The 27,927-nt window shown below is 42.0% G+C and overlaps 3 protein-coding genes and 1 non-coding gene across 5 annotated transcripts; all 4 read left to right on the plus strand.

Moving 5' to 3' along the window:
- Window positions 1-35: 35 nt before the first annotated feature.
- On the plus strand, window positions 36-15,379 carry uba1 (ubiquitin-like modifier activating enzyme 1). 2 transcript variants are annotated; one of them, XM_035656216.1, is made up of 26 exons: window positions 36-244; window positions 3,524-3,640; window positions 3,722-3,780; window positions 3,908-4,076; window positions 5,443-5,577; window positions 5,682-5,788; window positions 5,888-5,978; window positions 7,340-7,472; window positions 7,561-7,658; window positions 7,829-7,975; window positions 8,198-8,374; window positions 8,548-8,655; window positions 8,773-8,853; window positions 9,248-9,400; window positions 9,996-10,161; window positions 10,288-10,484; window positions 10,712-10,776; window positions 11,116-11,311; window positions 12,123-12,197; window positions 12,302-12,491; window positions 12,666-12,751; window positions 12,883-12,975; window positions 13,166-13,357; window positions 13,748-13,849; window positions 13,942-14,042; window positions 14,145-15,379. In XM_035656216.1, exons 2-26 carry the CDS (start codon window positions 3,524-3,526, stop codon window positions 14,278-14,280), a joined length of 3,174 nt encoding a protein of 1,057 aa, XP_035512109.1. In that variant the 5' UTR covers window positions 36-244; the 3' UTR covers window positions 14,281-15,379. The 2 variants fall into 2 exon arrangements, with proteins under 2 accessions (XP_035512109.1, XP_035512108.1); XM_035656215.1 differs by lacking the exon at window positions 36-244 and adding an exon at window positions 1,739-1,992.
- Window positions 13,494-13,614, plus strand: LOC118325056. The gene has a single exon (XR_004796581.1). It is a non-coding gene; the product is annotated as a small nucleolar RNA U6-53/MBII-28 (small nucleolar RNA).
- Window positions 15,380-15,827: 448 nt separating the features above from the next.
- Window positions 15,828-21,891, plus strand: arhgef3l (Rho guanine nucleotide exchange factor (GEF) 3, like). The gene is made up of 13 exons (XM_035656229.1): window positions 15,828-16,068; window positions 16,479-16,527; window positions 16,644-16,694; window positions 17,316-17,372; window positions 17,506-17,613; window positions 17,701-17,859; window positions 18,202-18,264; window positions 18,404-18,500; window positions 19,029-19,105; window positions 19,307-19,564; window positions 20,265-20,435; window positions 20,778-20,967; window positions 21,340-21,891. The coding sequence occupies exons 1-13, from the start codon at window positions 16,031-16,033 to the stop codon at window positions 21,576-21,578; spliced, it is 1,557 nt and encodes a 518-aa protein (XP_035512122.1). The 5' UTR covers window positions 15,828-16,030; the 3' UTR covers window positions 21,579-21,891.
- A 966-nt stretch (window positions 21,892-22,857) lies between these two features.
- usp21 (ubiquitin specific peptidase 21) lies at window positions 22,858-27,749 on the plus strand. Its single transcript, XM_035656239.1, has 11 exons — window positions 22,858-23,030; window positions 23,480-23,536; window positions 23,660-23,777; window positions 23,874-23,988; window positions 24,925-25,044; window positions 25,149-25,213; window positions 25,312-25,499; window positions 26,551-26,629; window positions 26,740-26,847; window positions 27,278-27,392; window positions 27,554-27,749. Exons 1-11 carry the CDS (start codon window positions 22,875-22,877, stop codon window positions 27,660-27,662), a joined length of 1,230 nt encoding a protein of 409 aa, XP_035512132.1. The 5' UTR covers window positions 22,858-22,874; the 3' UTR covers window positions 27,663-27,749.
- The last annotated feature ends 178 nt before the right edge of the window (window positions 27,750-27,927 follow it).

The following is a 27,927-nucleotide window of genomic DNA, read 5'->3' on the forward strand; positions in this document are numbered from 1 at the left end:
TGTAACGTGCACATGTTGCTGCTTTGCTTTGCTTTCAACTGAAATAGAGTGAGGGGAAACGGTTCGGGAACAGCCGGGCAGGCAACCGTCCAGCGGAAAAACTCACACAGAGCCCGCCACCCTGACATACTTTTCAGTTTGCAATCAACGGCCGTGTTGACTTGTCACGTTGTTTGTTAGGTTTTCTCGCTTAAATACAAGCCGATTTTAATACTACAGATCAGGCCGAGTAATATCGGATGTGGTAAGTTGTGCACACTTGTGTAAGCTCCAGTCTCGGTAAGTGTTAGCCTGAGCTAGTTGGCTAACGGTAGCTAGTTAGCTCACATAGCGGCACAAGTAGGAAAAAGTCGTTGGGTGGCTAGATAGCTTGAAAGCTAGCGCACACAAGCTAACAACTACGCAGTCGTTTGATCTGCGTTATTGGTACTCGTTAACGGTAGTTGCCGTCGGCTATCGTAACCATTTCACTTGGCCCCCTCGGCTAGCCGTAGCTACCAAGCTACAGTCGCGTTACTGATAACGATAACACATTTGCACATTTTGTGTGCAGGAGAAACGCTGAGTGAATTAATGTGTGATTAAATCATGTTTAACGGTAGCTTAAAGGCTAGTCGGCTACAAACACACACGTTAAGATGGACGCAGTATTAAAGAGGGGGGGGGACACTCGCTAACTTGCATCACGTTTGCTACAATCCCCTGGCGATATCTCAACTCGATGGATGCGTTTTGGTTAACGATAGCACGGCGGGTCGATGTTACCACAGTAACGTGATGTGGGCTAACGTTGGTGTCTCCTCTCAAGATGGTCAAGTTGGGGAGCCTGTTAACGTGACATGAATGCTATTCGTGCGTTACAGCTCAGATCGAGAGGTGGATAATTGAGTTGTTGTTGTTTTTTTTTTTCATCATTTTGCAGCAAGAAGGTGAGATTGGGGATCCCCTCGACATGTGTACCCGAGAATATGCGGCCCACTCTTTCCTGGGCCTTTGTCATTTGCCAGGCACCCCCTCCCCCAATACTCCTCCTCTACAAGGAATGCTCACCCCTAACCTCAATGTGACTGAGGGCCCAGACGCTCAGCATCACTGTAGCCAGCAAAATAGCCTTCCTAATGTTGTACCTGCCTTAAGTTACCATTACAAGCACCACCAGCCTTGACTTGTGGTGTTGTGCTGAACTCGGGGGGTGAAAGTGCGTCTTCAAACCTCAGTTGGCGTCGCAGTGAGCATAGGTACGATTAAATGAGACCCTGGAGTGTGTTAACGTTATATCATTTGGTTACGCTTTGTGTGGCACGTCTGGTGAAAGTTCAGTGTGTGAAGTTGAGCTCCACAGCGAGGCGACTTTTCGCAAGCGCTGGAACAAAGCTGCTGTTATTGATGGATCTCATTCAGCACCGGTACACGAGTCCATACTTTAAAAAAAAAAAAAAAAAATCACAGTCCGTACTTTGAACTTTTCTCTCTTGCACTTCAGGCATATTATGCGCGTGTTTTTTATAAAATACGGTGTTTTTTTGTTTGTTTTTTTATATATACACGGATTGCTGGAGCTCCTGTAGTTCATTGTACAGTAACATACATGGCATGCATCTTCTGGTAGCGAGGGGGGCGGGATGAAAGCGCGTTGGCTTCGTGTCGGCGGCCAATGAGCTGAGCTCCTGGCGGAGCAGCATGCTCGCAGCGACCCTCTCCTGTTGAATACTTTAGCCCATGCGTCACAGCTCCTCCGCCCCTTTCTCCCCATCTGCCATTTTGGTTTTGTTCCCGTCTGCAGTCGCAAAGCCAGCAACGCAATTACACAGAAGAGACTCTCGGCACAACGACATAGTGACTCGACAATATAGTGCAGACCATCCCCAATCCCGCATCGCGTTTCTTTCTTTTGTACGAACCGTCGAATTTACTGCCATCGATATTACTGACATCTAGACACTGCGGGAGAGGAGCGGGTTCGCATTGGGAAGGGACTGAGAAGGATTATTGGTAAGGAAAGAGATATCAATGGAGCACGAGTGTAATGGCTAGTCTTTCATTCGTGAATTTAAAAAAAAAAAAAACCTCGTTTATATTGAGCGTCAAAGTCAGACGGTGTCTTTTGTTTTGGTGCTGTAACATTAAGCCGCATAAGTCGAGGAGCTGTGATCGCTGGCTGTCAAAATGAACCCGTCGCTCTCTTTTTGCGAGCAGGTTGCACAAAGCTACAGCTGCTAGCTGGTAAAGTTGTTCCGCATACAGGCCTAGGCCGAGCTGCTCACGGATCGGCTGCCTGCCTGGTGTTTTCTTGCCTCTAAGTTATTAATGTTTCCACTCTGTCCACTTGCCAAATCACTTAACTGATTAGTGGCACGCAACCTACTTAATCGGTTTCCTCTCGGTGTGGTTAACTGATATTTGATCCAGCTTTTTTTATTTTTTTTTTTATTTTTTTTTCCCGTAGATGTTTCGAGCTTTGCTGTGGTTTGTCACCAGCTGTGGATTATGTGCAAATAAACCAGAGTTAACAGTGCTGACCGGGTGGCTCGGTGCTTTGCTGTATCATGCCGGATGCCTTCGTTTTTCATTTTTCACGAACCGGTTCAGGTTCCGGTGAAATTGTTATTTTTAGCCGGTTGTACCGTTATTTATAAGACTTGGCCCGACTCGTTTGGTCATTTGAAGTTGTATGAAGGTTTATATACGGGTCGGGTTGACTTCGAGGACGCAGGTGAGTTAGCTGCATTGGATGCGGAAATTGTCGCGGATCATGTTTGTCGTGGGGTGGGAATATGTGCGAGACACTGCGGCCTGTTTCACTTCCCGGAGTGGCTGCGTTTGGCCGATTTTTTCCCCCCGTTAATCACAATGTATTTAGGTTTTTTTAAAGTATTTCTCCTAATAAGCGCCCTTTTGTTTCTTCATAGCGAGGACAGCTCCAGCGGCTTTGTGTGGTCAGTGTGTCCACACCTGCAAGCTACCGTGAGGTGTTGCTCACTTTACCGCAGTGAAGTTTTAATGATTCAGCTCTTTTTGTTGAAAGGATGCTGGCGGTCCTTAAATACCGGTATAATAAACAATAGAAGTACATAAACAAGCCAGCGCTGTCTCTGAGCATGAAAAGAGCTGATAATGCTGCTATTCATGTCTCTTCCCAGGCAGTTCGTTTTCTAGCAGATTTGTGTTTGGCCTGTCGCCAGCCCAGCTGCTTCCTAGACTAGAAATCCTCTCTTCAACATTAAAGGGGATTCTGTAGCATTTAGCTTGACTGCTCAACATGATGGATCCATAGTATTGAATTATATAGTTTTCAGTTATTTGAATCTGAAGTTATAGCCGTTAAAACATTTACATGAAATGCAGGCGTGTAATCAATGTGCTGCCTCTGTCTACATTTAATTGTTGAAGCTTTTAGACTTCCTTTTCTATATTATCCACTATAAACAATTAATAAACGTGTAAAGGGAATTTGTTGCGTTGACACAGTGTATCTTGTTGTGCCTTACGTGACCGGTCTTTAACAGTGTTTGTTGATGCACAGATGTCCAGCTCGCCGCTGTCCAAGAAGCGTCGCTTGTCAGACACAGAGACGAAGACGGGATCCCACTGCTCCTCCTCTAACTCTGTCAGAACTGATCTGTCCCACACACCTGCCAACGTAAGCACTAACATCTATACACTTTATACATTTGGTAAAACTTAACCTAAACTGATTGTAACCCCTGTTGTGTCTTTCTAGGGCATGGCTAAGAATGGCAATGATGCTGAGATCGATGAAGGCCTCTACTCCAGACAGCTGTAAGCCTTTTTTGTTTTGTTTTTTGTCCTAATAAAGGAAAAAAAAGACCAACCATCAGTATTTATTATTGGACCAGTTGTTTAAGATTGCCTAGTTAAGCTGATGATGCTTTCTCTCCTCCTGTAGTTATGTGTTGGGCCATGAGGCTATGAAGCGCATGCAGAACTCCAATGTCCTCATCTCTGGTATGAGAGGTCTGGGAGTGGAGATTGCCAAGAACGTCATCCTGGGAGGAGTTAGAAGTGTCACTGTGCACGACCAAGGAGTTGCAGAATGGAGAGATCTCTCCTCTCAGGTGTGTAAACGCATGTCCCCACTTACACTAGTACAGTGATTTTTATTTATTTTAACTCCGACATCGGTTCGCTCAGCCAATTTACTTTTATTGGAGATTTATCTGGCGTTCCAGCGTCTTTAGCCTGATTCCAAAGTGCACCATGGCTCTATCTCTGAGTCACACGTTGTGTTGTATTGTTGCCACCCAAAAAGAGAACTGCAACAACCCCCACCCTTGCTAGCCATTGGTTGACCCAGATTTATCAGTGGGTGGCCTCTCCCTGGGTCATAATCATAGTAGAGCTAAAGCCTGTTTTAGGACATCATTACACTGGAGAGATTGTTTAGGTCTGTCAGACCCAGACCCTGAATTCTGACGTGTCTATTTAAGGCCAGGCAGATACATGTGAATACAGCTCAGGTGTTAAGTCAGGTGGCTCAGCAGAGACCTTTTTCTTTTTTTTTTTTTGTTTGTAGATTTGTATGATTGTGACCAGAGCCTTATGTGCGCTGCATTTGCGACAGTCTGAGTTTAACCTTGTGCTCTAAAACATTTCTATTTCAACCACTGGCATTTCCCCCAGTGTCCTCACTTCGTCAAGCTGAATTAAATAGCCTATTTATATTTCTGCCGCTTGACATGTCATCCATCTTTTATAGGTGGTGGCCTTTAATCAACCACTGAATCTCAGGAAAGGTCCACACTAGGCGAGAATTTGAAACCTTCTCTTCCTCCCAATTCTTCCACACTAAGCCAGTAAAATTACATCTGGAAAAAGGTGTTAAGAAATATTTGCTAGCTGGATAAACTGGTTTATAATATTATAATTTATAAAATAATTACATATTCTTGCACCGACATGATCAGATGCTTGGCAGCAGAATTGTGAGGACAAAAACTGTCTGTAACCTCCAACTCTGATTGCTCATTTGAATGTCAGTATAGCAGACTACTAAAAATGTTTTGGCTATATTTAAACACTAAATGATTAATTCATAGATTAGGTTGTGACAGGACAGAGATTGAAACTGCTGAGACCAAGTAGAGTGAGAAAATTGTTTGTCCCTCTTTCCTTTCTGAGTTATGGCTGTGATTACCCCAATTTGTCAGCCAACTGAAAGAGGAGATAAGAATATTGATGCTGTCTTTGTGTTTTTGTAATTCAGTATGGATGGGCAATTTTTCCAAAATGATAACCATAGTATGAACAGAAGTTGTTTAACTTTGTTTTCACACAATGGCATTTTCAGATTTACTTTTAGGTGTGCTGATAAGGTGTCTATTTTCCTTTATTGCCATATTTGGCATTCATCCACTAGTAGTTGAAGTTATTGTTTGATTTTAGTATCCATTCCTTACATGGTATGTATTTTTATGTGGTTAGTTTTACCTGCGTGAGGATGACCTGGGGAAGAACAGAGCGGAGGTGAGCCAGCACCGTTTGGCCGAACTCAACAACTATGTCCCGGTGACCGCCTATACTGGAGCCCTCGCTGAAGACTACCTGACCAAGTTCCAGGTATGACTTACGTAGAGACTTCGAAGATGTTTCCCCACTCTCATTGAACTTTCAGAAAGGATAGACAATCTGGTGTTTTAAATTTGCCTCTTTTTGTAACCTAGGTGGTGGTGCTGACTAACTCCGATCTGGAAGAGCAGCAGCATGTCGGGGACTTCTGCCACAGCAAAGGAATCAAGCTGATCATCGCAGACACACGTGGTCTGTTTGGGTAAGATTCTCACTCCTTGTTCATTTATGGTTCAGACGGAGTGTGTAGCCACTTGTCTGTTAACGTGTAACATTTATGTCCATGTGTTATGTTTTGCAGCCAACTTTTCTGTGACTTTGGTGAGGAGATGATAGTGTACGACACCAACGGAGAGCAGCCCCTGAGTGCCATGATTTCCATGATCACCAAGGTTGGTCTTTACGTCTGTCCCAGAATGTTTTTCAAATAATTTTTTTCTTTTAGGATTAAGGTAAAGCTTGAAGATGGAAGGGTGTCCTTTCAGTCATGGATACATCTGGAAATTGATTTAAAATGACTATTGATTAAAATAAAATCTCTCTCTCAGATTGACTATGTAAACCTAGGTGCACCTTTTTTATAAAAAAATAAAACGTGATTGTTAGTATAATAAGCTGTGCTGCATAAAGGCCTCAGTATGCTTGCCATTTGCGACCTGTCGCGTGACACGGTTACTTCAAAATGACACGCACCACTTTTTTTTTTCAGCTGAGCGCGCCAAACCGGAAACAGGAAGCTTTGCCGAGCAAGTGCCAATTTTTGAAAATCAAAAAAAGATTCGCCATTGTTTCCCTTTGGTCTTCTTCTAGTGCGTAGAAATAGCCCAAAGTCGTAGCCTTTGCTCAGTTTGCGACACCTCTGTTCAGGAGAAGACTGCAACTAGTGTTGCGACCACCAGCGCAAGTATAAATAGTTACGGCGCTCCTGTGACGTCACGTTGTCGCGCGACAGGTCGGGAATGGCGAGTCTACATGACGCTGAACACTTCACAGCAGGTTTGCCAGACAAAAAGCAGAATGGGGGGGGAAAAGGCTACCTTTTTTAAAATTTCGGCTTCCTTGTCTGTCAATCTAGCTACTCACACCAGACACAAAGTGGAACGGACTTGCAGCGATCTTTTTTGCGTGAATTCTATGATTTTATGTAGCCGCAATCTGAATACTGAGAGAAGCCCAGTAGAAATGCTATAGGCGGTCGTATCTACATGCCTATTAATAAACAAATGTAACATTTTTGTGGTTTGAAAAATGCATGCATAGCACACAAAGCTAATTGTATGTGACACTTTCAGTTTCTTCAGTTACTACCTTTATAATTTTTGTAAAATATAGTTAATTCTATTTTTGAACTGTTTCTTATGGGCTGTGAACAAATGTTACGTTAGAGGAACTGTAGTAAACTGTAGTCAATTCCCCGGAGACCGTGGCTCCGCTCCGCTGAGACTGCAGCGGAAATATCTGCTGTGACGAGAACAGCCGAATACCTTTATGCTGACGTAATCGATATGAGACAATTCCTCATGAACCGTGCATCATTAAAAAAACTAGGAATACAACTGGGGTTTAATTGTGTCAATACTGGGCCAACTGGTAAATTATATATACATACATTTGTTTGCAAGTGGTGTCCTGTATTGTCAATATAAACACTTGGAAAATGTCTTGGAAAGGTCCTTTAAAAAGATTATTTAAAGAGTGGCAACCCTGGATATCCTTTTGGAACTAAATCGCCAAACTCTCTTGGTTTTTCCAGGACAATCAAGGGGTTGTGACTTGTCTGGATGAGGCTCGCCATGGCTTTGAGAGTGGAGACTATGTCACCTTTACTGAGATTCAGGGTATGACCGAGCTGAATGGCTGCCAGCCAGTGGAAATTAAAGTTCTGGGTAAGACCTGTTTCTGTTTAGGAAAAGACAAGTTTTGGTTTGTGTGGTAATCACAGTTATAAACTGATATGTCTCTGTCTCTGTCCAGGTCCCTACACCTTCAGCATCTGTGACACAACTGGCTTTACAGATTATGTAAGAGGAGGAATTGTTTCCCAAGTCAAGATGCCCAAGAAGATTGCTTTTGTAAGTGACTGCCTCCCCCTCACCCCAATATTGCCATCATGTCTAAGCTCACTACAATACTGGTTTCACCACATTATCTGTTGTTTTTCTTTCCAGTGGGAAATTTTATTGTGTAGCCCAACCTCACTATCTTGTATGCTTTTTTCTTTTTTCTTTTTTTTTTTTTGCAGAAATCCTACTCTTCCTCTTTGGCTGAGCCAGAGTTTGTGATGACAGACTTTGCAAAATTCGAGCGCCCAGGACAGCTGCATGTGGGCTTCCAGGCTATCCATGCCTTCCAGAAGAAACACAACCACCTTCCTGTACCTTGGAGCCAGGTATAAATGCCTCAGTGGCTTGAAGTGACTGGGATTTGATTAAATGATTATGGATCACTTTTATGAGACTCAGTAGTGGTATAATGTGGAAACATTAGCTTCTATTTAACTGTAGCCCTTTTCATTACATGCAAAACTGAAACTACTGCAGAGATCCTGTATGAATAATTGTGCAACACTGCAGGGAAAAATGTACATAACATTTTTTAATTTATGTTCCAGGCTGATGGTGAGGAGCTACTGGCGTTGGTCAAAGAGGTGAACTCTGCCCAGACGGGGTCAGCCAAATTGGAACAGTTGGATGAAGCTCTTCTCAAAAAATTGTCATTTGTTGCTGCTGGTGACCTGGCCCCTGTCAATGCCTTCATTGGGGGTCTGGCTGCACAGGAAGTGATGAAGGTCAGTGGTACACTGTTTTAATTGACGTTAAATCAGCACTACAGTATTATGGTGTTACTGTTATCTGTGATTAGATGTTTGAAGATCTGAAGTACTGCACTAACCCTTTCAAACCTAATCAACCTTTCTGTCATAAATGCAGATTTACATTTTTACATGCTTTGTTCTTTTAGGCATGCACAGGAAAATTCATGCCCATAATGCAGTGGCTGTACTTTGATGCCCTGGAGTGCCTGGCTGAAGAGGAAGGAGTCATACTCACAGAGGAAGAGTGCGCCCCTGTAGGTTTTCATTGCAAATTCTCAACTGAATGTTGAATACTGAAGACAGAAGACAGATGCAACTGATGGCAACAAACAACTGTGTTAAACCTGTTTTTCTATCTCTCTTCCTCCCAGAGGAACTGTCGATATGATGGGCAGATTGCAGTGTTTGGTTCCAAGCTGCAGGAAATTCTTGGCAAACAGCGCTACTTCCTGGTGAGTCGGCCATAGAAAACTTTCCAACACCTCCTCTGGCACCCTGTTGCTAAGGGAGATTTAGAGGACAAGTCTGGTGAAATTCTATATTTTTCATATTGTGAACAAATGAAATTGGGTGGAGAAGCATTCAGAGACAGAATAATAACAGACACTGTTGTTTTCTTTCTGTTTTGTCAGTAAAAACATAACATGCCTTAGTTACAGTTGCATTTCTCTAACATAGCCACATTGAAATAAGTTTAACCTGGTGTACTGCTGGCATGCTTTTGTTAGCTTGTATTTCTCTACTGACCACTATGAATGGATGTTTTTTTTTCTTAAATGGTGTCTTTAACAAAAGAACATGCGGTACAACTTGGAAGCTTTAGTCACAGAGGTTTTATCATTCCAGGTCGGAGCAGGTGCCATTGGCTGTGAGCTGTTGAAAAACTTTGCCATGATTGGACTGGCAGGTGGAGAGGGTGAGGTCATTGTGACAGACATGGACACCATCGAGAAATCCAATCTCAACAGACAGTTCCTCTTCAGACCCTCAGACGTGACGGTCAGTATTAATTTTACTCATTCAGGTCTATTTGTAGATGGGAACATGCGTTGGCCATTTATCGATTGAATTTGATATTTCCGAGCAGTGATGCAAATGGATTTCCAGTTCATTGTAACTGCTGAGTGCATTTGATCCAAACGCTGATGATGGATGATGTCATGGTACAACACTTAGATGGAGGGAACAGAATGCCTTAGGTCATTATGGCTCATTGTTGATGTATTAGTGTGTTTCTTTCCCGCTGTAATAAATTTAATACACTGCCATTTCAAAGCACAGATTGGTATTGGAACACTGTTATTGTTACATGAACATTTTGTTCATTCTGTTCAAGGCCATTATGTTCAAAAGAAATGTGGTTGGAGGAACTGACAGATTAGTGTGGTGGGCTGCAATTATTGTCTTTATTGAAGGTACCTTTTTTTAATAAGGACGACACATCCTGCACAAACCGTGTTTTTGTGTAATGTCCCTCAAACATTTGTCAACAAGTTTCACCACTATACCAGTTTTCTGCTTATTAAAATTCCATGTGTTAGCGTTGGATTAGAACATTGACAAATATTAATATAATTTGTGTGTGTGGTACCAGAAAATGAAGAGTGACACAGCTGCCGCTGCAGTGAAGCAGATGAACCCCTCAATCAGAATCACAGGTCACCAGAACAGAGTGGGTCCTGACACAGAGAGAGTCTATGACGACGACTTCTTTGAAAGCCTTGATGGAGTGGCCAATGCACTTGACAATGTTGATGCACGTAAGAGACGCAGATATTTCCACTATTATAAATCTTTTTAACAGTGTTTACTTACTAGAAAAACAAACGCATCTCCCTCTTTATGTGAGCTCTGTCCTCTGCCTTGTGTTTGTGCCCATTGTGTAGGTATGTACATGGATCGGAGGTGTGTGTACTACCGTAAACCCTTACTGGAGTCTGGTACTCTGGGTACCAAAGGCAACGTCCAGGTTGTGATCCCGTTCCTCACAGAGTCGTACAGCTCCAGCCAAGACCCACCTGAGAAGTCCATCCCCATCTGTACCCTCAAGAACTTTCCAAATGCCATTGAACACACACTGCAGGTCAGTAGGCGCGTGAGCAATTTGTGATATGACCACATTCAGAAATAATTTTACTGGAACACAAATGTCATGTTGTAACAGCTTTTAGTAAAAATGGATTTAGTATTTTGTATCTAATGACACTACCTTACTCTGAAATGGTTTTATGTTTTAGATACATACTGTACTTGATGTAGTCAATTGAGAGTATTGTAATTGACTTGTTCTCAATAATGTCCTCTGTTCAGTGGGCCCGTGATGAGTTTGAGGGATTATTCAAACAGCCCCCAGAGAACGCCATGCAGTACCTCACGTGAGTTGCCTTCCACGTCATTCTAAAGAAACCATGTTGCATCACTGTAGTCACCGATACATATGGCATGCTTTTTTTTTTTTTCCATCATGAAAGTTGTTCAGATTAGCAAAATTACTTCTGTTTTGCATTAATAAGCTTACAGACAATCACTACTTTTGACAGTTCATTTAATAGTTGGAGCTGGTGATAGTCTTCAAGTGTCGACAGATGAAACAAAATCCCGTGCTTAAAACGGTTAACTGACTGACACTGCTGGGTGATGAACAGATGGACAGAAAGTGACAGCTCTTCACATGTTTTTAAACCGGATTATAAGCTTTATTATTGTCCTCGCAGAGATCCAAAGTTCATGGAGCGTACTCTGAAACTTCCCGGAGCTCAGCCTGTGGAGGTTCTGGAGGCTGTTTACAAGAGTCTTGTCACAGACTGCCCCCACAGCTGGGCCGACTGTGTAGCCTGGGCACGCAATCACTGGCAGTGCCAGTACAGCAACAACATCCGCCAGCTACTGCACAACTTCCCCCCAGATCAGGTACATATTCAGCTCACTGCATGATAAATATCAGTTGTCGTGGAATGCTTACTGTCTGTCCTGGGGTTTACGCCACGTTTTCATATGGATTCAAAACATTGAATTGTTAGCGGCTTGTTTTTTGTTGTTTTCTTTATTTCTATTATAATTTGTCTGTTTTATTTTCACATAACTTCTTGCTACCTATTCATTTCAACCCAGCTGTCTGTAATAGACTCTGAGGCATAGCCAACATGGTGATTAAGGTGTGTTAAGCTCTAAACAATGCCTAAGCATTGCTCTTGCAATTTGAATTGTATGACAATGAAATAACTAGGTGTTAGAGGAGATTGAATGCATGACTCTGCTGCAGCTGTGAGACTGAGTTTACCCAAATTCTTTAAGGAATGATAGAAAACACCATCTGCATTAATAATCATAAAATCTCCCAGCCTTCTGCACATGTTATAAAGCTACGTGTTTTAGAATTATGGCTGTTGTGAAATAGTAATGACACATGGTACTAATAGGGCTTTTGGCCTGCAAATAGACTAGTGATCTGTCATGGGTGCTTTCCTGCCTTTTACTTCTTTCATATTAGTTGACTGGCTCTGCTTTTTTTTCATTGAGACGCTGCTAATGTAATGCATTTGTTGCTTTCAGTCATCTCCTTTCATTTCTCGGTCATTGTCAATCTAATAAAGGCACACAATGCCCAAATTTATCCCAAAGTGAAGATAATTGTTATGAAACAAAAAAAAAAAATAGAAATAAAATGTATATTTAATGTTGTTTAGTGGTCCTAAGGTTTTAATTTATTTGTGTGTCTCAGCTCACCAGCTCTGGTGCCCCCTTCTGGTCCGGCCCAAAGAGATGTCCTCACCCTCTAGACTTCAGCACTAGCAATGTAAGTCTGGGTTAATAATGTTATGTAAACTTCCTTGACCCACTGTCTGCTCTGAATTCATCTGTCCACTCTCAAGACGATGACATAAGTGCTCTCTTTTGTAGGATCTGCACATGGACTATGTATTGGCAGCAGCCAACTTGTATGCCCAGACATACGGTGTGCCAGGCAGCACCGATCGTGCAGGTGTGGTCAAGATCTTGCAGGATGTCAAGGTGCCACAATTTACCCCTCGTTCAGGGGTTAAAATTCACGTGTCTGATCAGGACCTGCAGAATAGCAATTCCTCTGTTGGTAAGATTGGCAAATTTGTTCTCGTACAACAAAGCATTAAAGTCATAAATCAAGGTTGTTGTTTTTGTAGATCTTCAGATAAAGTGTTTGTGAATAATGTATTGATGTTAAAACTTCATTACGGGTAATTATGAATGCTGCTGACACATGTACAACTGATCTCTTTGTGTATAGATGACTCCAGACTGGAGGAACTGAAGGCCCAACTTCCTCCCGCTGATTCTTCCCAGTTCAAACTCAGCCCCATTGACTTTGAGAAGGTACACACACCTTTTCCTGTATATGAAAATATCTGTGCAATTGCCTCATCTAAGCTGTCAGTCCTCAAGATAACCTCACGTGCACTGATTGTAGTCCTCATGTGTGATTGTGGTGGGCTCTGTATTAATAGGATGATGACACCAACTTCCACATGGACTTCATTGTAGCAGCATCCAACCTGAGAGCAGAGAACTACGACATTCCCCCCACAGACAGACACAAGGTGGGGGCAAACCTTTTAGACTTAGCATTAACTTTAAGTGAAATGACTTGCAGACTCCTGGTCCTTCATGGCAAATTCTATAGCTCTCTGGCAAATCTATCAGGCCAAACTCAGTATTATATTTGACTTGTTTTACATATGCGTTCTACTCCGTAAAATAATCAAATTCCTTTTCTTCCATCCAATCCAGAGCAAACTGATCGCTGGCAAGATCATTCCTGCCATCGCCACTACCACGGCCGCAGTGGTGGGCCTGGTGTGCCTGGAGCTTATCAAAATTGTCCAAGGACACAAGAAGCTGGAGACATTCAAGAATGGCTTCATGAACTTGGCCCTGCCTTTCTTTGCCTTCTCTGAGCCCATTGCTGCTCCCCGACACAAGGTGAGTAGCTCCACGTGTGGCGGTGCTTGTTTTGAGCTGCTTAGATGTCCAAAAGGATGACACATAATGTGTTTAGCCAACATGTCGAGCGTCCTCTCTAAAAGGCGACCCAAATGTGGTCATTAGATGTTTTGAGCTCCGATGATGATCCAGCCATGCTAATACTGATGCACCAGGTAGACGCAGTTTGTCTGCCTGGGTGCAAGTGAGTTCAACTCACCTTCTCACACTGATGTTATCAGTGTGTGCTGAGGAGAAAACATCATTTAATTACTTGTGCCCTGCTGTTAATGCGTTTTTAACAAAGACCAACAGTAACTGGGTGCTCAGTGTGACATCTCTCTGTGACTGACATTATCATTAACCCTTTCTCTTAATTTGTTTTTGCAGTACTATGAAATTGATTGGTCGTTGTGGGATCGCTTCGAGGTCACAGGGTTGCAGCCCAATGGGGAGGAGATGACACTCCGACAGTTCCTGGACTACTTTAAAGTACGTTCTCATCAACTGCCCACTTCACTTTTCCACCATGTGCTTTCTGGCGTGCAACTAACCACGTTTTGTTCTCCTCTGTTCTTCGTCAGAACGAGCATAAGTTGGAGATCACTATGCTTTCTCAGGGAGTGTCCATGCTCTATTCCTTCTTCATGCCTGCTGCCAAACTCAAAGAGAGACTGGACCTGCCGTGAGTATATTGTTCGCATTCGCATGCCTCCTTCTTTAACACATAAATTTAAGGGTGTGTTTTAATCATCGTCATAATGGTATTGTTCTGTATGTCCTGTAGGATGACGGAGATTGTGACTAAGGTGTCCAAAAAGAAGCTGGGCAAGCATGTGAAAGCCCTGGTGTTTGAGCTATGCTGTAACGACTTGTCAGACGAAGATGTGGAAGTGCCCTATGTCAGATACACCATCCGCTGAGCTCCACACTGTACCCGCCCACAAGAGGGTTGGGATTGCAGGGGAGGGGGAGGGGGGTAGGGACAGGGTGGGTGTTCTTAGTGAGGAGTTGAGGTGGGGATTGGGGGGGTGGGGTTGGTTGATCCAGGTCAGCTCTATTGGATCAATCAGTTTTTTTTAGGCCTGTGGTTTGTGTAAACCTGTGCCTGAGTGTACATAGCCCCAGTAAGCTGATTTAAGGATACCTGTATGTGTGTTTAGGGATCCAGTTGGTGCTCGGCTGTGGGAACAGGGGTGTCACAGGAGGAAGGGAGCATGTATACTGGACCTCCTGAAGTTTCTCAGTAGCAGAACCTCTCCGCTTAATTCTAAGCCTTAGTGTTCTCTTGGCACTCAGTAGCCCCCAGCTAGTGTCCCTCTGAAACATCCTCACACTCGTACTATCCTTCAGCACTAAAGGAGGGATTTTTAATCCAGCAAACTGTCTCCCCTCCACTCTACTTGCTCTCTTCCCTCCTCCAACCCCTGTCTCGTAGACCTGGTCCCACATTAATGTTTTTTTCTTTTGTTTGTTGTGTTTTTTGTTTTGTTTTTTAAGATCCACCTCCATTAAATAAAAGAAGCCAAGAATCCCAGAAATAGTTACAGATGTATTGAGAATCCATTTTGCCCCCAGGTCATATCACTGCCCTTAATTCTACCCAAGACCCCAAATTTGAAACTGTACAAGCACCTGAAGACAAAGCCTAAACCTGAGTCTACAGCCTCTCCTAACTGGAAAATAATCAGAGTATCTCATACCGGGCAGAAGAAGCAACCCTTGCCGGTTTGAGGCACCCCTGCACCCACCTCATCCAGCACTTTGTGGCTTTGGTGGGGCTCTTGCACATGACATCAGTTTTCTCTTTTATTTTCTTTATATTTCATGTGTTTTGTTAATTACTTTTATTTTTTTTTGGGGGGGGGGGTGGACAAAATTTTGGCACACCTTGTAGATCATAAACTGTCTTCTTTCTACTTTGTTAACTCCAAATGACATTACAGTATAAGAACAAGGCAATGAGATGTATCTTGAAATGGGAGCACTTAGTGTGATAGTGAATAAACATGTAAAAACATACCTGACTTTGTGTGGTTATTTAACTTTTTTTGGTGAGTTTTTGGTAAAAATATAATTGCATATCTGGTTAAATAGGTCAATGAAACGAAGTGTCATATAAATGTTTTTCCTGTCTGACCTGCCTCTTAATGCTTCATCAGAAGCTTCATTATAGAGCGTATCCGGGAAGCCTGATTCAGCTAAACGCCCACTTGTGAAGTTACAATGAAAACCCTAATTAGGTGTCACCTTTTTTATTTTTTTTTATTTTATATATGCAGAGAGTGCAAGATGAGAGAAAAAGGGGCACTTAATGAATACTTTCCTGTAGTTACAATATTACATCCTTTTGATTAGTTCAGTCGGGTCTGCGAAATAAAGGTTAAAAAGTTCGATCAGTTGACAGCTTTGAGTGATAAGTTGAGTTTTGGGTCCTCCTCTGAGAAGAGCGGATACATGTGTATGTGCAACTCTAAAGGATGTGGTCGATTGTTCGATGAGGAAGAAAGTGAGGAGGAAGGAGTGCACTGAACTCTGACAAGCTCCCTGCAAACAACTCGCTGTGTGTTGCTGAAACGGACAAAACACCAGTGTGAATTTGGATTATTTTAACCTTTCTCATTTTGAGAATGTGTAATGTTTCCGTGAAGATGCACTGAAGACAAAGAAAAGATGGAAGTGGAGGAGACCGGTCAAACGAGGACTTCCTGGTATGATGGCTTTTATATGTATCGTTAAGTTTCTACTTTGTGTGCCTCACAATGTCATTTAAAGCTGACTGGGGCAGGGATTACCATTCAACAGGATAGTATACTTAAATATCTTGAATTGTATTTACAGTTGGTACACATTTGGAATCAGGGTGGTAAAACTTAACCCTTTGATATTACTGTTAAGTACAAAATAATCAAACCTTCACCTTTCTGTGAAAAGATACTTTTATGTAACTTGGAACCACAAGAAAACTGCCAAATTAGTTATTTAGACACAAACTAACAGGATCCCATAAAGCTCCTTAAGGTGTTTTTACATTTATCTCAAGTAAAAAAAATTTAAAAAAGCATAACTGTGTGTATGAGTGGTTTTTTTTTGCGGTCTTTAACAATTTTGCCCTTTTTAGGTCTGTGGCGCCGGGAGAGACGCACTCCATCGCCTGTGACCATGCTGGGGTAAGTCACACCATCTACTTTATTTAAAAAAAACTTTTTTTTTTTTAAATCTATGTGGGCGCACTCATAAAAAAAACCCCAAACAAACTCACTTTCACATACATTTCTGCTTTTAGAAAAAGAGAAAACAAGACCCAGCCCCTGAGCCTGTGATCAGAATCATAGAGGTGAGCATATATCTGAGATTAAAGTCTGTGTTTCAGTGCCTCTTCTTCAAATTCATGTCTCTATGTGACTAGCGGAAGTTAGTCAACCTTACCTTTGTGACCACAAAACTGAGTGCAGAGCTGGCGACAGACGTGAACACTATGTTCAGCTGTGTAGCCACAGAAGCTCTCTGTGCGTACAAAACTTTAAATCAGTCCTTTTTTTTATGTGACATCCTGCCAAATTTCACCCACTGTGATTTTTCACTTAAGTTTCTTTGTGTTTGTTTTGTTGCCGTCTTCATTGTGTGTATTATTATCATGAATAGTTCCTTTTTACTGCCAGCATTTCATGTATATTATTATCATCATCATAGATACATTTTTATTGCTGGTATTTAAATACATCTCACTCTGTTACTACACTGGATATACAGCTGATGTGGTTAGTGTGGCAAAAACAGGCAGACATCTTGTATTTTACTACAGAAGCACAGTTTCAACCTTCTTCCTCTTTGAAAGTGTCACACAGGAAATGAGAGATCTGCACCGTGCAACATCTCACCATCTTTCTTTCCACTTTCCTCAGCTCTTTCATGTCTCTAACTTCACCTCTAACTTTGCTAAATGCTGTTTTATCAGGATGAGGAGGAAGATGAGGAGGGTGAAATGATGTCCGACCACACAAAGGATTCAGAGGTGGGGTGTTCTTCTTTTGCCCGAGGCCCAGATGTGTGTTCAGCTGTTTTAAAGTCTTGTGATGTAAAAATTGTAATGTAAAAAATGTAAAAAAAAGTATTATTCTTAAGTTTTATGGTTGATTTCGTTTTAGGAGCCCAGTAATAAAAGGGTCAAACCTGTGACGAAGTCCAACAGCCTAACAGGTGTTATAACCCCAGTGAAGACCCCCGCTCTGAAACGCATTGGACAGTCCATTTCGGTAACAGTGCACCAAGTACACTCACACACCTCTGTCTTACAAATTACTTTTGCATGCAGACGTTTAACCACTCTGCTCTTTTCACAGCGGTCTATCAGTTTTCGCACAGAGGCCCGACCTTTGCCCCCGGCCCCCCTGCGCTCACGCACAAAGGCCTCATCGTTTCCCCGTCGGCGTAATAGCCAGTGCTGGAGTGACACAGTGGAGAGTCATGACCTCACTGCAAAGGAGATAAAACGTCAAGAGGTGCTGCTCGCTAAGTTTAATTCAGCTACATTAAAAACTAAACCTTCTGCAGGTGTATTGAATGTGTGTTTTGAAATGTTTTCGAAATGTGTTTTGGGGTTCATGGGTCAAGCTGTGGGGCAGTGGTTGCTATGTGAGCAGGGTGACAACCTTATTTCTGTGAGGCAGCTCTATACGGCGATTATGAAAGAGGATGTGAGCTGGCACAGCTCAACTTCCTTTATTGTACAATCAGCTGTGAGAGCTCATGCTGTCCGTCTGTGTATTTTACTCGAAATGCGAGTGTGTGTTTGTAACCACATGTCCCATCCCATTTTTGAGCAATTTTGACTCCTTCTGCAGGTGATCTATGAGCTGACTCAGGGAGAGAGACAACTCATTGATGACCTCAGTCTGGTCAAGAAGGTACTTTTCCACTTAACACCACCACTATAACCAAAGTCTTCTGATGAAAGTCGAATATATTTGAAAGTGTCTTTCCACTTCCTCAAGCCCATTTCACATGCTGACACACTTGTTCCGTACCTTTGCTGCGTGCCACCAGGTGTACTATGAGCCCATGCTGAAGTTGGATATCATGACAGAAAGTGAGCTTGGACAGATCTTTGGTACACTGGACTCTCTCATTCCTCTACATGAAGGTAAACCACCTCTCTGCTTTGCACGCAACCGCCGCTTTAATGCGTCAACAGAACCTCCTCATTTCCTTATCTTGTATAAGGCAAACAGAGTGATGATTAAATATTAAAATATGTTGACTTTTGGTGGAGAATTGTTGAATAATTCTAAATAAATTCAAACATTTCAAAATGTCAATAAATGTTTTATATATTTACATATATGATGCATTGTCTGTGATTAAATGTGTAACAGTTCACTGCATTAACCTAGAAAAAACAATTTGCCATATGGTGATATATAGTATATTTATACAGTTGATGTAGTGATATTAATTTTTAATTCTGCTCTGAAGGCAGGTGTTTAAACCCGCACAAGGACAATGTTGGCTCATTTAGAGTTTGCTGATGCAATGTCTTTTTTGAGTAAAGGAAGTTGAATGAGTTGAATGTGCCATCCCTGTCTTTGAGCTCTAGTAACACTTGCGTTCCGTCAGCAAAAATCAATGAGAATTCAGCCCGTTTGACTCTGCTGTTTTTGTTTCGTACCAGATCTTCTCAGTCGTCTTGAGCGGCTCAGAGGATCAGAGAAGACAGTCGGAGAGGTGGGGCCTACGCTGATGAACTGGGTGAGTATTTCCATGCAAACCAAGAGAGTCTGAGAGAGAGGCACATAAAAGAGCACAACCCACTATCTCTCTCTGCAGTTCCTGTATTTACTCTAGTATGTTCCTCTCCAAACCATTATTGCAGAGTTCAATCTGTGTGCATCTCTGCTTTTATCTGACTTTATTTGACTCCTTTGCTCCACTGCCTCTTCCTCCCCACAGTTCCCTTGCCTGGGGGCCTATGTTACATACTGTTGTAACCAGGTGGGGGCTAAAGCCCTGCTGGACCAGAAAAAGCACGAGAAAAGAGTGGAACACTTTCTGCGCCTGTGTCAGGAGTCTTCGTTCAGCAGGAAACTGGACCTGTGGAACTTCCTGGATCTCCCTCGGAGCCGTTTAGTCAAATACCCCCTGCTGTTGAAAGAGATACAGAAGTGCACACCTCCAGACCACCCGGATGAGGACACATTGCCTGACGCTGTGAGTTGGTGTCCTACACATTCATGTACATGTGCATACAAATGTGAACATGAATACACACACTTACTCTCCTTTTGCCATACACTTACTTAACCCTCCGGACTTGCAGACTTTAGTCTTACACAGTGTGACGTGTCTGCTCATCCTCATTATTTCAAGTCTGCGAGGGGCCCATTTAAATGGCTAAAACAAACGCCACAATCTGCACCTTGTAATTCTTGTCCCTGAGTGCTTTTCTAAATGATGCCTTCAGAGACTGCTGCTTTAGATATTTAGATAGTTGCTGCTAACTGCTAATGTTTCATATGCACAGTAAAAGATCTGATTATGTATTGCTGTTCATTTAGTTATTTTCTTATCTTATCTTGTAGGTGGTACAGATTTTTCTTTGTAGCATTAAAACCAACTAATCTATAATTTGTGGTGTACAATTTATGCACATTGGCGCCTCCAAATGGCAGCAAGAGATCATTGTTTTATCAGAGGCTCACATTGGACAGGATGCTGTCATGCTAAACATACTACATGTGTTCATTTACATTTTGCCTATTTAATATGAGTTGTATCCTATTCAGAACCCAGCCCAGAAATATAATTTCAACTCTACAACATCTCAGTTGGAGCAAATGTGCCACTTTGTGCATCACCAAAATGCCAGATACAATACATTAATGCTGTGTAACACTTTGGTTCTGTTTAGTTGGAGCAGATCCAGAGCATCATCACGGAGGTGAACCAGAAAACAGGCGAGGCGGAGTGTCAGTTCTACAGGCGGGGTCTTATTTACCTCGAAGAGAGTCAGAGACTACCAGAGATCCAGCAGTCCCGCTTCATCTACTGCCACGGAGAGCTCAAGAACAACAAGGGCCAGGTAGTGACTCTCTGTTGTCATTGACCTTTGAGTGGTGTTGATTTGTCTGTATCTCAGCTGACGGGGGTCATGTCCTCCAAGACAGGGTGGATCCATATACTTACAGACCTTCGCTCCTCTCTGCCCTAGATTTTGATCTTAGGCCCTTTTTATGAGCACTGTATTACACTGTATTTTGAAAGTGCACTTTGTATCCTAATTGTCACATATATAAAAGAGCTGTTTTTATTGTAACCCCGACAAAGATGTTACTGCAATATCTGAATAATAGATGATTGATTTGTTATAAATAGTCTCATGAAGCCATATCTCTGACTTGTGTGTTCCTGTCTCGTCTGTCAGCGTCTGCATGTCTTCCTGTTTGAGCTGGCTTTGGTGCTGAGCAGACCGACAGAGGACAAAGATGGAGGTCAGGTGTTCAATGTGTACCGACAGCCTTTGCCCAATGCCTTGTTAAATCTGGAGGAGATCCCAGATGGCGAGGCTGGTGGAGGCACCTTCAGGGGAGCCTTTACCGGAGGAAACGATAAAGGTAACATCTACATACAGCATATAAATGTTGTATTAGTTGCTACATTATATGGACTCATTGGTGTAGGGCTACAGCTAACAATTAATTTTGATTATTATTTTTTTATTTATTTTTTAAAAATAATGTGAGGTGAAAAGCACCCATTACAAACAGTTATGTATACATACTTTATTAATGCATACATGACCAGCATTTATGGTTTAGGTTTATTTATACTTTGACCTCTGCTGGTCAAATAAGGGATGAAGGAGTTAAATTTAGACTTAAATTGAGAGATAGCATTGCCACATCACCCAATAAGTTGAAGTGAAATTCACAACCTTGCTTTCACTCGTAACGTATTTCCTTCCTCTCTTTCTCTCCATCTCCCAGTGAGGAACTGTTTCCGTGTGAGCAGCAGAGGGCGCTCCAAATTTCACCCTTACAGCCTGCAGGCCAACGATTCCTTCAGCAAGCAGCAGTGGATCACTTGTCTGCGCCAGGCCATTGTCCAGTCGCGAGATAGGATGGGTCAGTCCCAGCTCTCCCCTCACACTGATCCCGCCCTCTATCACATGGCCGAGCTCAGCCTCAGCTCGGACATAGAAATGGCAGACCATACCAGTCGCTGACTGTTAGACTGATCATCAGGAGGCCTGGGGAGTGTCTGTAGACACTATAGATGTCTATAAATGTACATTAACATGGGAGAAAATTAAATATGGACTATCACTGAAAGAGGATTATGCTTAGACACACATATCATTTCCTAGTTGGATAATTTTACGTTCTTGCATTTGATGCTGATTGACTGTGTGATTGTTGTGATGTGTACTGTGTATCTTGGGAACAGTATTACTGAATGTGAATGTACTGTGTAAAATGTTTTCATTGTTATGTTTTTTTTGTTTTTTGTTTTTTTTAATAAACTGACACTTGAAAGTTTGTTGAGGTACTCATGGCCAAGTACACAAAGACAAGTCTAAGTATAGCCAACAAGATCTAGAAAGAAAAGATTAGTGATGATTATCCTCCCTTCCTCTCTCCCCCTTTCTCTCTCTCTCCCTCTCCCTTTCTCTTTCTGACACCAGTGACAGGGCAAAGGAGAGAGGTAGACTTTCAGTTCTAGCCTACAGACACACAGTGAAACAGTAGACGTCCCCTTATGCATTTTTAACAGCTCAGCAGGTGATGGGAACAGTTTGGTTGGGACAGTTTGTCCACAGATAGAGTGACCAAGTGATCAGGTGAGTCCAAGCCGCTGTGTTTATTTCCTAATGCTACAGTATTTGTATGGCATTATTTGCAAACTAACTTTAGATTTTTACCCTTTAGCTGCACAAAACGGCAATGAGAGTATATAGATTAGGGTTTGATAACAGCTAAGAACATTGGTTGTGAGATTGGCTAGTTCTGTTTTAAAGGTTATATTCTTGATTCCTTTAATTAATGCAAACTAAGTGAGGCCTCAAAAAAACATCTGTTTTTGTAAACGTGCTGTCAATCTAATTTGGTAATGTCTGGATTCACTGAGATCTCTGTCAGACCTTGACTTTCCGAGTGGCTCTGCATGCTGTAATTACAAGAGAGAATTCTGAGCCAGAGTGGATCAACTCGATCTGTTCAAGATAAGGAATTACGTTAAGGGGATGCTCATTCACAAATGAATCCTGTTCTTTTTCCTTCAGCTGTGAATGATATTTTCCTGGAAACAGAGGATAATACTTTTTCATCTGCTGCGTTTAGAAAAAAAAGAGAAGACTCTTTCTCTCTGTCAGACAGCTCACCTTTAACCCTGCATGTGAAAAAAACTGAAACTACTGAGTCTGAGTCTGCAAACCACCTGGCTTTCATTTACTGGGAAGACCTTCTATCTGTCTCAGGACCCCTTTTGGTAGACACTTCTGAGGGTTTACCAGTAAAATAGGATGCCTGGAGCCAGCGGCGTCAACGGGGAGGGCTCTTGTGAGGCCCTGTGTCGGACCTTGGTGTCTCATAACGGCCTGCAGAGAGAGACGGCCGACATCTCCCAGTCTGTCCTCTACACCTCCCTGATGGGGCTGCTTCTGGTCACTGATCACGAGGTGTGCAAAACTCAACATTGTATATAAACCTTTAATTTATGCTCAGATCTTCTAGTCCGGTAGCCTTTAAAGTTTGTTCTTAATGTGGAAGTTACAGGACACTCATGAGACAACATTAACACAGACAGGGAAATCGGAATTAAAGGAGAGTACACATCAACACACACGTGTTTAAGCACCTGTCAGCACTCCTTGGTCTCTAATAGGATGAATGCTTGAGGCTGACCTCCTTTTAGCCTCCCTTGTTATGTTAATGACATAAGAAGGCTAAATCTGTCCTACCAATGCTGGACACACACTGATATGGTGGGGTTAAGACAGACAGTATCATGTCGTACAGACACAGCCAGGGGTCAAATAGTAGGGCACACATGCACGTGTGTACACAAACCAAAAGAGGCTTGCAGATGTTCGGGTCAATAGCTTCCTGTGTTGTCTTTGTTTTCCAGAAAGAGCAGCTCACCTTAGGAAGTGGAAGGGTTGGCCTTAGAAACATTGGTAACACAGTAAGTGTCTAATGATGCAGGATGCCTTTAAAGAGCCCTTTAAAGAAATACTTCCATTATTACCAGAATATGTTTTTTTGCAGAAACACGCTCACTTTCCCCTACACTTTATCTTCAACGTAGTGTTTCCTGAATGCAATAGTCCAGTGTTTGTCTCACACGCGTGGCCTGCGGGACTACTGCCTCCTCAAGCTCTACAAGCAGGAGAAGTTCTCCAAAGAGGATGCTAAGCTCATGGAGAGTATGTTCCTCTCTCCTGCCGTTCCCTCCTCTTCCCATTATTCCTCCCATGTTATGTTTTTATCTTTTCTCATTGTTCCTTGTCTTCCTGTGCTAGCTTTCTCTCAGGTTCTGTCAGGCCTTTGGGATGAAAATGAAGGAGACACAGTTGTAAATCCAAGACAGTTTTACAATCTCTTTAAAGAAGCGGTGCCTTATTTCAGTGGTTACAGGTGAGAATACACATTACCCAAATATTTGGAATCGCCTGTTATATTGATGTGATGTTGATTGCGGTATTCTAACCTAAAACAGTATTAATTCAGACACCAAATGTATTATTTACATTTTTGGCCCCCCAAAAAGAAAAAATAGTGGTGTAGATGATGTTCATCTTTTCCTCAAGGTTAACTGCATGCATGAGACTTTTGTGCAAGCAACATCACTGCTGTGCAAAGGCAAACACATGAACTACTCTGCATATTTATAAAGGCAGAGAGATTTTTAGACAATATGCTATATATGCAATGTAACACAATATCCACTTCTGCAACTTTTTTACCTTTATTGGACTACGGTAATCTGGTCTTTATGAGTGCACCTGTACAGTGCCTAAAGAAGTTGCATACTGTAAACAGTTGTGGCTTATGCTTTATTATCTGCATACTCTCTCACTGGTTGGCCTCTATATATAAAGCTCTTCCTTATCTGTGTGTATACCAAAATATGGCCTGCCCTCTCACAATATTCTACAGATGTTGGTCCCCAGAGTTACAACAAAACTTGGCAAACATGCTTTTAAATGTGCTGCCACCTCTTCCTGGAATAATGTACAGAAGGACCTGAAATTGTCAGAGCTGATACTTTGGAAAAATTAAAGCCAATTTAAGGGGATTGAAAAATTAGTACTCAGTGTGATTGCTTCTAACCTTTCACTGAAATTGTTTTGGAAAATTGGATCTGTTTGTACATCATAATTGTTTTTTCTCCCTGACCTTGTATTGCATGTTAACTGGATATTGTGTGTATATTTAGAGATTTAGTTTTCTACTTTGCTACCAGTACAGATGCTGGTTTTTGGTTTTGAAGTTGAGACTTAGAAATAGAAATAGTTGCCTGGAACAGTAACATGAAGAAGAATTCTCCCTGTATATCTGTGTTTAAACCAGTCAACAGGATGCACAGGAGTTCCTCAGGTTCCTATTGGACAAGCTGCACACAGAAATTAACCGCAGACCCTACGTTCGACGAACAGGGAAGGAGCCTGAACAAAAATTTGCCAGATTTAGGTGTGTATGTTGATGTGGAAAAGATTCTATCCTCGAAACCTTGATGTCCTTCATGTGACAACATTTTGTTCTCTGTCTTTCCCTCATCTCTCATCCTCCCTTAGGATTTCGGAAGAGGCAGCTGCCATGTGGAAGAAGCACTTGGAGAGAGATGACAGCAGGATAGTAGGTGAGGAGAGCAGTCCAGTCATGGTGATCCGTCAGTCTCATCTGCATCATAAGTTCAATGAGGGCAACCACTGATCATTCATGCCACCCTTCTCACAGACCTGTTCTCAGGCCAGCTGCGGAGTTCGCTGCATTGCTCAGTGTGCTCCCACTACTCCAACACATTTGACGTGTTCTGCGATCTGTCGCTGCCCATACCCAAGAGGAGCTTTACTGGGGAGGTCACGCTGAGGCAGTGCCTGGACCTCTTCTCTCAGGAGGAGAAACTGGACAAGGAGAATTCACCAGTGAGTTAACACAGAGTGCAAAAATAATGCATTGTAATATATCAATATGTGTCTCTAACTTTAGGGTCAAAGGTCAATAACATGGACACTGTGAGCTGGGAAATAATTGAGTCCAGAACTGAATTTTGTATCCACCTGTAACCTATATATTTTATTTCTATTTATTTAAAAAATTACATGTTTATATGTTTGTTGTAAACAGACAGTTAATGTAAACGCCCACTGCCAACACTAAACATTATTCACTGTTTTCTGCAGCCGACTGCATAGACACATAGTTAGGGGTTATCTTTTCATCTTTCTTAATTTGTTTGCACAATTTAAATATAATGATATAATAAATATAGTAACAGAGCATTAATAAATATGTGCAGAGGAGGAACAAAGCCAAAGGGCTTTTAAAGTGTCCTCCCCAACACAAAATATAATCATAAATATCAGACAATGCCAGACAAAGCAAACAAACACAAATAACAAAGCAGATAAATAAACATAAAAGAACGGACTTACAATCAATGACAAGATAAAATAAAAATAAAAGGTTATATGGCACTGTAAATTAGCTGTTTTTTAATTTGAGTCTTGTAGACATATAACAAAGTAAGTTCTTTTGTATTTGACTTCAGACTCCTTGACTGGGGAGAGAGAGAGGGACCTTCATATTTAATTTCATACTGATAAATAGAAGTGCAACAGTAAGGTAAATGAAAATCCTTTGAAGGCCGAGTAGAATATAAATGAAGGTTTGAGAAATCATGTCAGGAAGGCTGTTGGAAACAAAGAAATACTTAAACATAAACATACATTAAAAACGTTATGAATAGTTAAAATCTTCTTCGGAATTAAAAGCGTCTTGTTAAGGTAGAATGAGCTAGTAGCACCCCAAACAATATTACAATATGTAAACACGGAAAACTGTAATACAGATGTTGTAATTCATCCCATTAACTTTTTTTGTACTAGTTGTCTACAATGGATCCTGTGTAGTTGTAAGTGTTTCAAGAATGTTACGATGTGTGTGTGTGTGTGTGTGTGTGTGTGTGTGTTTCAGATGTGTGAGAGGTGTAACAGGCATACAGAGTGCACCAAGCGGCTGTCCATCCAGAGGTTTCCCCAGGTTATTGTGATCCGTATCCTTGGCAACAGCTTTAACTTAGTGTAGTAACCTTATCAGCGACTGATGTGTAAATGATGTGTTTTTGTGCAGGAAGTTATGATGATGCTTAACAGTCTCTATCAGATCTAAATCGTTTTACAATGTCACGGTGGTCTATCAGTAAAAGCACAGTGTATGTGTCCTTCCCACTCACTAACCTGGACCTTGGACCCTACGGACCTGTCGACTCTGGTAACACAAACAAACCTTTCTTTCTTCAGTTTGTCCTTGTGTATTTCTCATTTATTCCTCCTTTTGTACATTATCTCCTTTTGCATGCATGCTTTGGTGTGTTACTGTGAGTTACACACTGTTACGTTTAATTTATTTTTGGCAAAAGAAATACAGTAAAATGTTGAAATAATAATAAATAAGCAGGAGAGGTTAAAAAACAGGGGGCTTGTCACGGCCATACCTTCAAAAGAAATAAACAGGGGCATCCATGGGTGAAAGTAACTCTTTTTAACCTTTGACACTAGTATTGAGTACTATATAATATAATAGCTTTTTTATGGCCTTTTATTTTGATAACTAACAATTGAGCAAAACAAGAGACATTGGGAGAAAGAGATGTGAACGATTGTGAGGAAAGGTCTCCAGCTGTACTACTATGTCCCCACAGGCCCAGTTCTGTATGATTTATATGCAATATGTAACCACACTGGGACAGTGAACATGGGTCACTACACAGCCTGCTGTTCAGATGAAAATGGTTGGTGCTTCTACAATGACTCCAGGTGAGACTACATCTAAGTCATTTTGTGTTCAATGCCCTGCCAACTGCATGTCATAGTCTTTTCTAAAAGCCTTCTGTGACTTTGGGTCATCTGTATTGAGCTGCTTTCTATACAAACCTGCAGCTGTTTCTCATGATTACTCTCCATCTACCCACCTACAGTGTGACTCCAGTCTCAGAAAACCAGCTTCAGACCAATCAAGCCTATGTGCTGTTCTACCAGCGCAGCAATAGCAACAGCACCACCACAACCACCGCCGTCAGGAAATAGATCAGAGACTGGCTGAGCCAGGCAGCCAATCGGAGCGACTTTACCTCCAGTGACCATAGAAACAAATAGAAGCAGCAGTGCTCTAACTCTGCCACCTATTAACTTCTCAGTGAGCTCAAATAAACTCTGAGGAGGAGACAAAAGAAGCCATGCTCACTTTAAGAGGACTTGAAGAGCTCATCTTTCCCTCCTAAATCATGGAGATACTTTTGAAGAGTCTCAGTGGGAGAGGTAGTCTCAGCAGAGTCTTAAGAGTCTCTGTGGC

This window comes from Morone saxatilis, unplaced genomic scaffold, assembly GCF_004916995.1.
Source record: "Morone saxatilis isolate NCDOM2014 unplaced genomic scaffold, NCSU_SB_2.0 Contig15, whole genome shotgun sequence".
Lineage (NCBI taxonomy): Eukaryota > Metazoa > Chordata > Actinopteri > Moronidae > Morone > Morone saxatilis.

Coding starts and splice junctions, on each gene's coding strand:
- uba1 (XM_035656216.1), top strand. CDS start 3,524: ATGTCCAGCTCGCCGCTGTCCAAGAAGCGTCGCTTGTCAGACACAGAG. Junction 12,198..12,301: donor TAGACTTCAGCACTAGCAAT/GTAAGTCTGGGT, acceptor TCTCTTTTGTAG/GATCTGCACATGGACTATGT. Junction 12,976..13,165: donor CCCCCACAGACAGACACAAG/GTGGGGGCAAAC, acceptor CATCCAATCCAG/AGCAAACTGATCGCTGGCAA.
- arhgef3l (XM_035656229.1), top strand. CDS start 16,031: ATGGAAGTGGAGGAGACCGGTCAAACGAGGACTTCCTG. Junction 17,614..17,700: donor GCATTGGACAGTCCATTTCG/GTAACAGTGCAC, acceptor CTCTTTTCACAG/CGGTCTATCAGTTTTCGCAC. Junction 19,106..19,306: donor GGCCTACGCTGATGAACTGG/GTGAGTATTTCC, acceptor TCCTCCCCACAG/TTCCCTTGCCTGGGGGCCTA.
- usp21 (XM_035656239.1), top strand. CDS start 22,875: ATGCCTGGAGCCAGCGGCGTCAACGGGGAGGGCTCTTGTGAGGCCCTG. Junction 23,778..23,873: donor GGATGCTAAGCTCATGGAGA/GTATGTTCCTCT, acceptor TTCCTGTGCTAG/CTTTCTCTCAGGTTCTGTCA. Junction 26,848..27,277: donor CTACGGACCTGTCGACTCTG/GTAACACAAACA, acceptor ATGTCCCCACAG/GCCCAGTTCTGTATGATTTA.